Raw genomic sequence first — 13,611 nt, 5'->3', positions numbered from 1 at the left:
CATGCCCTAATGACAAGTCGTACGCATTTACTCGTCATCCTCCTCCTCAGGAGCACGAGTGGTGAGAACGTAGCGGGAGCGACCAGTGGCAGCATCCGTCTCGTGCTCAAGAGCCAGCTTGGAGAGGTGACCAATCATGTTCTCGAACTGGGTGTCGGCCTTGGAGCGAGTCTGACGGCCAAGGTTGTCCAACCATGGGATGTCGGTAAGGATAGCGTAGACAGTGGCAATGACAATGGTGACACCGATAGAGTAGGCCCAGATGATGACAACAGTGACAATGCTAGTGTGTCCGTTGAGAGTGAAATCGGCAGGGTCGGAGGGGTGGGTGACTTGGAGGTCAGGCGAGGTCAACCAACCGAAGACACAGAAGAGGGTAGCAAGAACATCGACACCGAAGATGGCGCCAACCAATTGCCAGGAAGGAAGGGTCTTGCCACCACGAGTAACGAAGATGAGCCAGTTTTCAGTGAGAGCGACCTCAAGGAAGATGATGCCCTGGGGATGACCGAAGTTCTCAATGATACCACCGTTGCTCATGAACATAGCACCACGGACAATCCAGGTAGCACCAGCAAGAAGGAGACCAAGAACAATAGAGATAACCCAGATCTTAGGCAACTGCCACTCGACGGGGCGTTGTTCGTAGTGGGCATTGTCATAGGCGACAGCGATGGTAGCCAAATCAGCGAAAAGGGCAATGAAGACAATGAGATCGGCAGGGATGGTCTCATCAATAATAATCATGGTCGTGACAAGATAGATCTCCAAGTGCAAGCAAAGGGCGATACGGTACTGGATATAAGCCTTCATACGCTGGAAAATTTGACGAGCGACTTTGATGGAGTCGACAATGGTGGAGAGACCAGGTGCAAGGAAGACAATATCAGCAGCAGCTTGGGCAGCCTCGGTAGCACCCTCGACAGCAATACCACAGTCGGACTTCTTGAGAGAAGGAGCGTCGTTAACACCGTCACCAGTCATGGCAGTCAAGTGACCACGCTGTTGCAACATTTCGACGACCTGGTATTTGTGCTCAGGGAAGACTTCAGCGAAACCATCAGCGCGCTCAACTAGATCGTGCTGGCGAGAACCAGTGAGACCACCATGGATGAGGCGTTCAGAGTTGTAGACCTTGGTCCCGAGAGCAAGCATCTTGCAAGTTTCCTTGGCAATAGCAATAGCGTCACCAGTTAACATCTTGACGGAGAGACCGAGGTTCTGGGCTTCAGTGATGGTGTGGGCAGTATCCTCACGAGGGGGGTCGAACATGGGATACATGCCGAGAAGTTGCCATGGCTCACCCTCCTTCTGGACGGCGACACCGAGAGAACGGAAACCACGGCGAGCGAACTCAGCAGCCTTGTCACGGTAGAGACGAGCCTCCTCATCAGAACACTCGGATAAGTTGAGAATAGCCTTGGGGGCACCCTTAGCGGCTGTGTAACGAACGCCATCGCAAGTGCAGACAGTGGTGATACGCTTGGAGACAGGGTCGAAAGGAGTGTACTTCTCGGTAACCCAGTTGCGAGCAAGGATCTCACGAGCCTTGGGGTAGCGACGAAGAGTGAGAATGGTGACCTTGTCAATAGGATCCAGGTTCTTAACGTTGTGAGAAGAGGCAATGGCGGCAACAGCGAACAACCAGTTGACGTCAACGCCCTCAGCAACGTAGGGCTCACGGATGGAAAGCTGATTAGCAGTCAAGGTACCAGTCTTATCGGAGCAGAGAACGTCAACACCAGCAAGAGATTCGATGGCAGTGAGCTTCTGGACGATAGCCTTCTGCTTGGCAAGGTAGGCAGCACCGACGGCAAGGGTAGTGGTGGTGACGACAGGAAGACCAACAGGCACACCAATGATGAACAGAATCAAAGTGTACTTCAGCAAGGTGTTGTCAGAAGCTTCAGGGGTAGCAATCCTCAAGTGACGGAAGAAACCACCAATCCAGGCAGCAAGAATGAAGAACATGACCAAAACCAAGAGAGTTGTACCGATGGAGTTCATAATAGCCTTGAAGTGACCCTGATCCTGGGCACCTTGAACCAAAGAGGCAGTCTTTCCGACGAAAGAGTGCTTAGCAGTGGCGGTAACGATAGCGAAAGCCTTGCCACGCTTGCAACCAGTAGTGTAGTAGCAAATGTCGGTCATGTACTTGTCAACAGCGAGAGATTCACCAGTCTGGTAGTTATTAGAATGCGGCGGATATGGTATGTCTCAAAATTGAGGGCACTCACGATAGCACTCTGGTCAACGGCAACGATGGAGACACCAGTGTGGTGGTCCTCCTCGTCGTCGTCCTCGCCCTTCTCCTTCAGGGTGTCCTCAGCGAGAGTGTTAAGATGCTCCTTGTACTTCTCGAACTCTTGAGGCTTCTCGTAGTCGCAGATAAGGCGAACATCGGCGGGGACGACCTGACCTTCCTCAATAATAACAATATCACCAACGACGAGCTCACGGGCTATTAAAAAAGGATATCAGTCGTACAATTCACTACCAATCGTGTTTTGATGCGTTTTTACTCACCAAGGATCTCCTGTTCGGAGCCGTCACGGACAACCCAGGCACGCATGGCAATGTCACCCTTCAGGGAAGCGACGACATCGGCAGCTTGCTTTTCTTGGTACCAACCGACAATGGCGTTAAGCATCAAAATACCAATAATGACACCGAGATCGATCCAGTCACGCAGACCGGCAGCCAGCAGGACAGCCAATTCCATGACTACGCGTTTCGTCCGTTAGCAAGAGGCCCCCTCATTTCGGCATCGCGGGCGACACGACGCGTCAAAGCCCGAAAACAAAACTCACCATACAAGATAGGACCGCGGAAATAACCGATGAACTGAATGAACAGGTTGGTCTTCTCGGTGACCAGCTCGTTCCAGCCAGTCTTGCGACGACGGGTCTCAATGTCGGAGCCCTTGAGACCAGAACGGATGTCGGTCTCGAGCCACTCATCGGGAGCAACGAACTGCTCGTCCTTGCCCATGCCATCGCTAGACTTCTTCCAGAACTGCCACGACTTCTTTGGCTTCTCGCCGGCTTCGAGGGCACCGGCGCTGGAGGTGGAACCGCGACGGCGGTCGCGGGCAGTCGAGATGTAGCGATTCAGGGCCGAGTACTCATCGAGAGCTGGGCCATCGTTGACGTCGGTTGAATTGCGCGTGTTCTGGCCGTTTTCGACGTCGGGAGCATAGGAGATTCTCCGTTCAGCCATGATTGCTGTCGGTGTAAGGCTGGGCAGCCTCGATAACCCGAATAATGAGCTGTTAGACGGAGGGACACTTGAGCAACGATGGTGAAGTGGGAGTAATCCTATGGAAGAAGGAAGGAGAAAAGGAAAGGGGAGAAAACAGAGACGGGATTGGGACGAAGGAGGGACGCGGCTTCTTATTTAAAGCAAGTGAGGCGCGACTTGCGAGCGACCGAAGAGATTTGCAGTGGAATTGGATTGGATTGGTTTGGGGGTGGGTGGAGGAGGGTGTGAGTGAGCGAGAGAGCGCCAGAGGAGCTTGAGGGTCCGGCTCAGGGAAGGGAAGGAAAGGAAAGGACAGGACAGGGTCGGTACGGTACCGTCACGACAGGTACCACGTATGCGCCGCCCGCGTGCGCAGATGCAGGGTGTATCAGACTGTATTTTTTGCGTCTTTTTGAGTATTTGGGCGGGTCCACTGGGGCCGAGCTGGGCTTAGCGCGGCTTCCGAATACGGCGGGCCTGGCTCGGCCATAACCGGGTGTAATTTCACCATGCCTGATCAGGACGTTTGCCCCGTCGCAGAATTTTTTTTCTTCTCTCATTTTTTTTTCTTTTGGTTTCTGACGCCGGTTCCAGCGGCATGCTGGCTCGCTCGCTCGCCCTCTTGTCTGGCGGCTGTCGGTTTTGGCGGCAAGTGTGCCTGTGTGCTTTTGCCTGCCGTGCGCAACACAGGCCAGCCACTGACACCATCCCACGGACCGCAACGCCCGCACACAGCGGCTGCCAATGCATCGCCCGGCCAGCACTACGATTAATCTGCTCTACGACGATGTGCGATGCGGCTTTACCAGCATCGGGTAGCTCGGTGAGGCGGTTTCTCCTGTACGTCATCCATCAAGAACACATCACCAAAAATCGAAAAATCGCGCGCCGGCGTCGGCGTCGACATCAACGTCATTACTTTCTGCTGTGCTTTTGCTTTTGCTGCTTCTGGCTTGGGCATCGTAGCAACAGACCAGCACGGCCAGTCGACACTCTCCGCGTCGTTGAAGGCGAATTTCATGTTCGCTGATTTGCAGCAATAGTGGACGAAATCCCGGGAGAGACGTGCCGATTGTGCTCCATCTCACTCATCATGAGAGGCCAGTCGCGGACCACGCTTCCCCATTGTCCTCCCTTCTCCATCCGGGGTGGGCAAAGCTCTTACATGCGTTTCGACCTTGTCACTGGCTGGTCGCGGTGATTAGGGCGGCCAGCATGTTGAAGGCGCCGCTCCTGATTCGAGTGCGGTCGGACATTTGTATGCGCGATTTTTTGGCCGTACGGTAATTACGCCGAACCCTGGATCCTCGATATCTCCGCGAGCGCTCCAGTCGTATCCGATACGTATTATCGTGGGTATCATGATTGCTCCTATCATTATTGTGATTATTATGACTATTATTATTCTCTCGTCTATCGGCGGTACGTGAATATTATCACACGCTCTTATCGTCGCATGCGTAACTCGATCCCAACAAGCTTTTCACAACACTACATTAGCACCTAGTACGTAAACCACTCACTCAAGAATGGCGAGCCAATAGGCCCCGGTGTAATTATATAAGATCGGTTCTCGCGGCAGCTCACAGGCTGATCATAGCAAAAACAAACTGCAGGTGTGAAGCCTTTGTATATGAAAACCAGAGACTCCGTTTCGGGCATGTGGATTAGCGAGGTTAATTTACCTTCCCGGTGCCATGTGGGCTCTCGTCCTTGTTTGCAACTTACTCCCTACACAGGACAATGATCAGGCGCCTCAAAGACAAACCGTGCAAACCACGAACAACTGAAGTGACTTTTCATAATATCAAATTTTGATCTAATGATTGACTTTGGCATCGCTGACTCCATGATCTACGCCAGGAATAACTACGGGTCCTGCGGACCCCCCCCCCCCCCTGCCAAGGCCTGGCTTGGATAGCTGGGGTGTAGTTTGAGTACCAGGAAATTGGATTTTGAAGATAAGGAATAAGACATCAACCTTGGCATTTGTATTATTGACTCTACAAAACCTGCTACGGTGTGCAACAGTACGACAAAGACGTATGACTGCGTCGCAAAATTCAGAACACCCCCAAAGCTGTAAGCAAGCCATAAGCCATTATTAAGAGCCCGTCTGTTGCATCCCTGATCTCGGCATTTCTTGGAACTCTTGGTATTCTCGGCCGAGCACAATAATGCCATATCAAAGTTCTGCTTTTTACGGACATATTGAGAGAATTATCCTTAATTGTCTCGGACCTCCTTACTCAACTACCAACACTGCCGCAACCCGCACATCTAAGGACGCTGATCCGACGACCATGCTCCAGATGGAGCGCACGTAGAGCAATATTGGCTTGGGCAGTGCTCTTGGCTGGCATTACTATATTCTCTTGGCGTCACAGCGATTGTTCCGGGCGATCATATCAACCGCTGTCATGCATTAAGTCGTACAGTAATCGACGCGCCAAGAGTCCAATTCTCCAGGCGAGAGATATTCGCAGGATCCCTGGTCCTCAAACTAAGTGATGATTTTCGCCCGCATTTGACATCGCTTATTGCCTCAGGATTCATACGGGGTTTGTACTACAAACTCTACTACAAACTCATTCCCAAATTTCGGCTTTTTGAATGCATCGATGTCTCGGGCGTTCGCGAATTACCGTGTATCGGGATGATGCGGACGGCTGGCTTGTACGGCGTACTGCTTGGCGCATGAGCTCTGATTTCTGCGTCATTGTCTTGAAACCTTGAAGTGTTTGAGCAATTGATATCAATATTTTGGATGCGATTTCGTTGTTCTCCGTTGAAGATTTGTACTTGTATGTAGGATCGTCATGGATCAAAGCTCCGCCCAGTAAGCACAGCTTACGACTGTTGTGGAGCTGCACTAGAGCTCGAGCTCAAGCTCCCCGGAGCTCAAGAGCCGTCAATTGGCAACTCCCAAGCCGTCAAGGTGAAGAATTAAAGAATAAATATAGCATGGCAGCTGTCATTCTCTTCTGTGTTCATGTTCTCGAACTCAGCCAGCATGGATTGGCAGCATGTGCCGCGAGCAGAGTATGGGACGGGGCAAAGTCAAATTGTTCCAAAAGGGAAAGCAACTAATAAGATGATCAGCGCCCGTTGGTGTTGCGGCCCGTGATTGGCCAATGGCAGTGTTACAGTTTCCTGTGGGCTGGGCTAGTCAGCATCCACACGCTTACAAGCCGTGTATTCCACTGTATGGTAATACCATTACGCCACCATAGCCCTACTAGAGTTTCCCTCCCGGGGATAGGTCGTTAGTAAGTTGAGCACTCATCATGTGGGTACGATTACGACGATACGCCGTGATTTGTATTTCGATCTGACGTTCTTACTTAAGCAAGATGGGCTCCCTGACTCAGCTTAGCTTGTATCGACGGTATGAACTATGGGCGGTATCGTACGGTATCACGGCAGGCGCACCGTGCGCATCGCAATCCAACAGGGCTTGTCGCATTACAGTATGCACACAGGCCACCAACCGCGTTGACGTCATGACTGCTCGACTACTGTTCAGTTGCCATTTGCCAGCTCCTAGGGGCGTAGACTGTAAGTACCGGCTAGTTCCTCGCGTCCTGACCACGATACGGTGGAGGATAAGTTGAGAGCTGGCGACTCACAACAGTTACCTACAAATCCTAAGCAGGTACGTACCCCTGAGCGACAAGTTCCCGTCGCCATAGAAACCACCCGGCGAAACCAAACCAAACACGCCGGATGCAACAGCCCCACTGCGGTGAGCTCTGGTACGTACCATTCCACCACTCAACACTGCTTAGTTATTCAACATTGATTTTGATTAATTGTTCGGGAAAGTCGTGTCTGGAGCTGCACTGCAATTGAGTCACCATATCGAAGTAGTAACAATCGCATCGCATATCGTCACGGGTGCTCGGCAGAGACACTTGATCGCAGTCAGACAATAATAATAGTATGACTAGCTCCAGCCGATCACTCTAACCCAAAGCGACCAAGTCATGCAAGCGAAAACGTCTCGAAAATGAGCGACAGGAGATCCTCGCTGAGCTAGCTCTATGCTTGCCCGTCAGCCTCTCTATCGCAACGCATACAGAGTACCAACTCTTTTGTCTACTTATCCACATATATGTAGATAGATAGATATATATGTAGACATATGTGCATAAGTATCCTCTTTATGCCGAATTAGATAAGGAAACTCTGTGGCATTAACGAACGAGCAGTCCTGATTGGCACATGGCTCCGAGACGAGGTCACCACCCGGTTATATTAGATACTTTCATTGGCCCCGCCGCCCCACTTAGCCTGGGTATCGCAATTCCTGTCAAATTTTTTCTTTTCTTTTTTTCTATGCTGCTCCCAAGACCAGGCCAATTCGATAATGCGGCGGCCTACCAGGAGCCAAGGTCATGGCACAAATAATCGCAGTAACCATCATCGCAAGAAGCAAGAACGCGCAGTCTGAACAAAGATTTCATGCCGGAGTATTGTGAATCCCGCCGTTGGCGCGCTTGCTCCCTCTTTTTGAAGCTCCCGTCCTTGTGCACGAAATGGGCATAGCGTGCAAAATCCTGATGGGGGCTGCAGGCTGCTCGATTTGATGGTATCGTATCGGTATCCGTATTACGGTGGTCGACGCTTACAGGAGGGAGTGTAGTGTACTGTTTGGTTTTTCTTCATATTATTGTGATAGACAGTCCTTAACTCAATCACTCCTAGCGATTCCTTCATAGTTGACTATGGATGACTAGCATAATGCATGGTGCATTACCATCATCGTCAAATGCTCATTACATCATCGGTGTATCGGCAAGTACACACCGAGATGTGATGCCATATTCCTTCAAACGTAGGAGTAGTATGCAGTGTGCCGGCAAATGTTGAGTAAACATGAGTAATCAGCTACACGACGATTTGAAAAATCGACGAATAGTATCGTGTGATCAGCACTGTGTTATTGGAAGCCATGCGGTTACACCCCGCTCTGTTTGAGGGATATATGCAAGAACACGTCCGCAAGTGGGATTACAGACCGTCGAATCACTATACAGTGGTGTAGTAGTCTAATGGCACTGGCAGATCGTGGCGATTTAAACGGTAGACTGGCGCGCGCTTTTTGCACAATTGGCGAGGCCTTACGTAGTCAACGGTACTCCATAGAGTAGGCTTTCCTTGACATAAGACATAAATATTTCTTATTTGCCGAATAAATGACCCGATTCGAAGGATTGATGGGCGTTCCTTGGTTCGCATGCAGAGGAACAAAACTCGGGGCGGTGAGGATTAATTTTTTTTTTTTTTTCATTTTGCCTTCATAAGATTTTAAATGTTTCTAGAAACTCGCGTACCATGGTTGACGTGAAACTGGAATGAAACGGTAAGACCCGCAGAATTCTGTGGTTGAATAAAACTTTTCAAAACCTTTCATCCATTATAATTATGGTCTTGTTGGCCACAAATTCTAATAATATTAAGGATAATTATTATGTGGAGGTATAATAGTTGGCGCAAATTATGAATCCGCTACTGCCGATTCATCCCCATCCCCATGGGAGTAGTAGCAGATTATCCAAACTACCTCGTATAAGTTGTTTCTTAACACACGGAGCTCCGATTAATTAATGTTAAAATTATCCCACGCCCATCAACGGGTGTGTGCCCACGGAGATGTTCCGACCTGGCCTGTACGGATTACTATGTGTCAACTCTCTTATTTCATATTTAACCATGTAGAGGCACTATATTTAACCGCGAATTTCCCGCCCTCGAATAATATTAATATCTAAATTCTCAACAATGGCCCATGGATTGCCCTGAAAGACACCATCGGGCCGACCGGTACGGTCGGACAACGGAAGCCGCTTTGACAGCGGCACAAGCTAGCAGCCAAAAGCCGACTTACCCTTTCTGCTGTGGTCGGCCGAATTTGAGGCATTATTACTATTCGTGCTGACTACACAGCTTGGTTTTCGTTAGTGCGTCGATTACGGTATGTGTATCTGTTCATACGTGGATGGACTCCACGTAGTCCCACTAGCCGCGCCTACGCCCGTAGCAGAGTTGCATGAATAATTCGTCCGCGATTGCAATGGAAATAATAGTAACGTGGGTACGCAATTCCCAATGCAGGCGAACATGAATCCACTCGGTTCGGGATGGGCACACTTAGATCAGCCTCATTGTGTGCCGATTGTCCGTTTGCCAGAAAAAAAGGACATCTAATTATGCCGTACGTACCCAAGGAATAGTGCAGCAATGTAGAGTCATATTTGCAGGCAACGTAACCGTCATCAAGCCAGTGCCCATATTTAGGCTTTTGATGTTGATAGTAAACTACTGTGGCTTGAATTAGGTGGTATTAGGCCAGGGGTCAGCATTTGCGATTGCATCTTGTCAGTTCCTCCACGGCTCATAGTCGCATTTTGTCTATATTCGTACGATTTAGTATTGTCCTTCGCCAAGGTATGTGCCATGTAAATGAATATGGATTGGCATTGCGCCAAGCAACATGCCAGTAACATATATGTATTAATTATCTTGGCATTGGCTTGGAAGAAATAGTTGCCCCTTGCCCGACATCACATAATGATCATCAGGTGACCTGACAATAACAAACAATGAAAACAATGATCTTAAACGCGACAATTTTGGATTTATTTAGGGTAAAGTTAAATGAATGAATGATAAATGTTATGATATTACATCGATCAAGTATTTTGAATTTTGAATGTTGTGCTGGTTTTAAATGCCTTGAAAAATGTTCCAGCGGCATCGAATGTAAAAATATATATATCTAGTTGACGATTTATATATCCGTCTGTAACGATCTAAAAATTCATATCTACACCAGAGAGCAATCGATCTCTCATTTATAGATAAATATTTAACCCATAGGCATAGATAATACCCACTATACATGTAATCAAGCATGTAAATGTGTCTCGTTCAATGCTTACACCCATCCGAATATCCGTTGAGTTGAATATTTTCGTATGCCTGTGACGAGATTGAACCGTCCGTTCCAGCCAAGAACAAGGGCGAAAATCATACTATCAATATGGAAACTTCTTGCCTAAATACATATTATTATTATTATATTGGTTTTTTTGGAAAGACCGAAAGTAACACGCCCAGACAAAAGGAATTCTTGGCGAAGCCAAAGTAAGTCCTAAGATATCAAATGACAAAAGCCAGCCGTTTCCGGTAAACACAGAAAGAGATCGGAATGTAGATCCTGTACCATGCCAAGGATCTACTTTGCATTCTTGATACAGCGATACCTTGGCGTATTGATTGATGGCGGTAGAAAACAGACTGCAATTCCGATTCCAATAATGTAGCTATTTCTGTATTGCGAAATTTCACCGACGACTGCGGAGTATTGAATTTTAACGTTTTTCTCCGGTTAGGTAAATGCAGATCAATGAGGTTACTCAATAATATAAGTTGAATAAAGAGAGAATCGAATTCGAGAGTTACGGTGTAGACAAACAGAAGAAAGAGTACATAAACGCGCTTACCGCTAATTTGTGTTTGCTGCATCCCCGTGGGGGCTCCTCATTTTTGCTTTTTCGTGGAGTCTAGATTGAGGCTTTTTCTTTCTTCTCTTTTCTTTCTTTCTTTTCATGATCACTTTGTGTGCTTGTAATATTAGTCAAATGGTCACGTACATAGACATCTTTAATTCATTGATAAGTATGAAATTTTGGCACCGAAATACACGCACTGTATGGAGCAGGGGGTATTACGAATTGTTCTGAAATTGATCTATTTCGAGGAACCACAACTCCCACCTTGCTCTCGTTCATGCATGGCAAAAATTAGTTCGCACGTGTATATCGTCATAGAAAGTCTGGTTTATCCTAGACACGTAGAAATGCATATCCCTTGCACGAAGCCGGACATATAATTTAGGCAATAGCCTGTAACCCATGCGTCTAAAAGGTCATTACATGCAACCACGAAAAACATGGCAAAGTTTGTAAAAATAGATAATATCTGTTGCAAGGGATGGATCTTATCTAGCGTGTACGGGTTGAGAGGCTGTGATCATAGGTTGTAAAACACTTGCAGTGCTGTAAAAGTACATGACGACTTTTGCGTTTGATAAAAACTCAATGATTCTACAAATCAATTGATGTCTGTCTTCTCAAATACTATGTACATTTCTAGTTCCCTGTTCTGTATATATATATTCATTTACTATATGCATTCACGACAAGGACATGAACTTTTAGGGCGGGAATCCTTAATATAAAGCTGAATACATCAATTCATACCATCGTATTATGCATTAATTTATGGCCAAATAATCATAGACTCTCCAGAGTTATCAGTATCTCGGCGAGTGTCGTCCCAATAACGCATCCAGTATCGTATGTGGCAGGATATGTTGGTTGTGGCCCAGTTTCATTATTGTACGCGAGTCGCAAAAGCGTAGACTCCAGCGGATTATACCGAGGGAAGCCATACCTAGATCTAGTAAGTCTGGAATAGAACGGATCAATGACGATAAAGTCGACGTTATCACTTACTTCGTCAGGCCATTTTCCGGATCATTAGCAAATGAAACCCATGCTTTTCGCAAGTACTCTGCAATTTGACCCTCTTCAGGAGTCCGGTCCACTATATTCTGAACACCCATATCTGTGTTAAATATGAGCAAAACCTCACTTCCATGCCACGCTCCTGAGTCGGGATTGATCGTCAACCTTAGATTTGGAAATTCGCCAAAATATCGATATCGCCATGTCGGCACATTACTGCTCACAGCGCCTGACGCACGATAACTCGCAGGGCACGTATAAAGAACCCAATTCAAATAATCCCATTGTGCGTCAGACAGAGTCAAATTCTCAGATTCGAAAATCGGACGGAATAATCCAATTTCGTTATTGTTGTTCCCAAGAAAGAGTGGTCGATAGATAAAATTCCCTGCCTCTAAACGTGCAGCATAGTCGTCAAAAATAACAATGTTGTCAATAGTAGGAACGAATGACCCTGTCACCCCAGATATACCCGAAGTTATAGGGATTGCATTTTGAACAGTTTCCCAATCTTTTAACCGCATGCAAGAAAGTAATGCATCCGGTTCTGAACTTTCATCTCCACATCCAAGCGTGGCAGTCACGTTATACCATGCTTTGGCAGCGGTGCTCGCATCTTCTTGGGCGGATGGGCTTAAGACTGTGCCGGACTCCGCGATGAATCCAGCTACAATGGGGTCAGAGGTCCATGCAAAGCTATAAAAGTCGACTGATTCCCCGCCGGCTGATTGCCCAAAGAGAGTGATACGATTGGGGTCTCCGCCGAATGCCTCTATATTGTCACGGACCCATTCCACTGCAAGACGTTGGTCGAGGAGCCCGAGATTATTTCGTATGTTAGGGTTCCCAGGAAATCCAAAGATATTCAGGCGATAGCTATAGACAATCAGTAAACTCAAACTTTGTAGCTTAGATGTCTGATTATTTACTTTGCCGAGACAATCACAACATCTTCGAGATCCGCAATGTACTTTCCGTTATAACCTGTGACATTGGTGCTCCCAGTTTTGAAACCTCCCCCATAGATCCAAAATAACACCGCCTTTTTAGTGTCACTAGTCGTTGGCCTGGTCCACACGTTAAGAGTCAGGCAGTCTTCGCTGTATTCTAGTTCCTCTTGCTCCAATAAATTTTCTAGGATCATCGGTGCTTGCTCAGTCAAACTGAACTCTTTCGACCTTGCAGTAAGTTCGGAATTAGGTGCAAAAGTCGCATTTGCTGGACAAGTATATCCCTTTTCTTTGATTAGTTATATCAATTCATGTTGAAATACTTCGGAGATACGCACAAATTCTGTAGCATCGATCACCCCAGACCCACTAAAGGGCTCTGGAGGAGCCCATCGTAATCGTCCGACCGGTGGTTGGGCCTATTCACGAATTAGAACTTATCTGATGATTGGTCACACTCTTTCTTACATAAGGTATCCCCAGATACTCAACAACCCCAGTGGTTCCGGATGCTAGTCTACCTTGGAGCTGACCTGACGTTGTTTTGACAGTCTGGAGAGCAGCAGCGGACCCGCTTGTATACAATGCGATGCCTAGAGAGACAGCCTTAAAGCCGGGAAACATGGTGCCTGGTGTGGCACTTATATATAGAATTCAATATTCCACATTATTTTCCGACGTGAGTGCTTTTACTTATATAATGTTTAAAAAGTGGAACTACGGTCATGATCGCATCGATCATTTCTCAAAAGTCTAATTATTGGGTCATCTTTGCATGGATTATTCATAGGGAATCGAAGAATGGAACTATTTTGCGCTCTGCATGCAACCATTGCTAATGTTATCCACTGATTGCTCACTAATGAACAAGCGGGGTACGGACGTCC

The 13,611-nt window shown here is 47.5% G+C and overlaps 3 protein-coding genes across 3 annotated transcripts; 1 reads left to right on the top strand and 2 right to left on the bottom strand.

The window, feature by feature from the left end:
- Positions 1–27: 27 nt before the first annotated feature.
- Positions 28–3,219, bottom strand: BGW36DRAFT_288507 (plasma membrane H+-ATPase Pma1; the record flags this gene model as incomplete). Its single annotated transcript, XM_046210581.1, has 4 exons — positions 28–2,181; positions 2,238–2,461; positions 2,527–2,724; positions 2,811–3,219. 4 exons carry the CDS (start codon positions 3,217–3,219, stop codon positions 28–30), a joined length of 2,985 nt encoding a protein of 994 aa, XP_046076564.1.
- A 310-nt stretch (positions 3,220–3,529) lies between these two features.
- Positions 3,530–4,706, top strand: BGW36DRAFT_88280 (uncharacterized protein). The gene is made up of 2 exons (XM_046222665.1): positions 3,530–4,221; positions 4,284–4,706. Exons 1-2 carry the CDS (start codon positions 3,839–3,841, stop codon positions 4,525–4,527), a joined length of 627 nt encoding a protein of 208 aa, XP_046076563.1. The 5' UTR covers positions 3,530–3,838; the 3' UTR covers positions 4,528–4,706.
- Positions 4,707–11,373: 6,667 nt separating this feature from the next.
- On the bottom strand, positions 11,374–13,482 carry BGW36DRAFT_457790 (putative carboxylesterase). The gene is made up of 5 exons (XM_046221993.1): positions 13,193–13,482; positions 13,063–13,143; positions 12,704–13,008; positions 11,763–12,650; positions 11,374–11,700 (listed from the first exon to the last, which is right to left on the bottom strand). Exons 1-5 carry the CDS (start codon positions 13,346–13,348, stop codon positions 11,541–11,543), a joined length of 1,590 nt encoding a protein of 529 aa, XP_046076562.1. The 5' UTR covers positions 13,349–13,482; the 3' UTR covers positions 11,374–11,540.
- Positions 13,483–13,611: the final 129 nt, after the last annotated feature.

Source organism: Talaromyces proteolyticus (assembly GCF_021365285.1).
Source record: "Talaromyces proteolyticus strain PMI_201 chromosome Unknown BGW36scaffold_2, whole genome shotgun sequence".
NCBI lineage: Eukaryota > Fungi > Ascomycota > Eurotiomycetes > Eurotiales > Trichocomaceae > Talaromyces > Talaromyces proteolyticus.
This window is presented reverse-complemented; position numbering and strand designations above follow the sequence as displayed.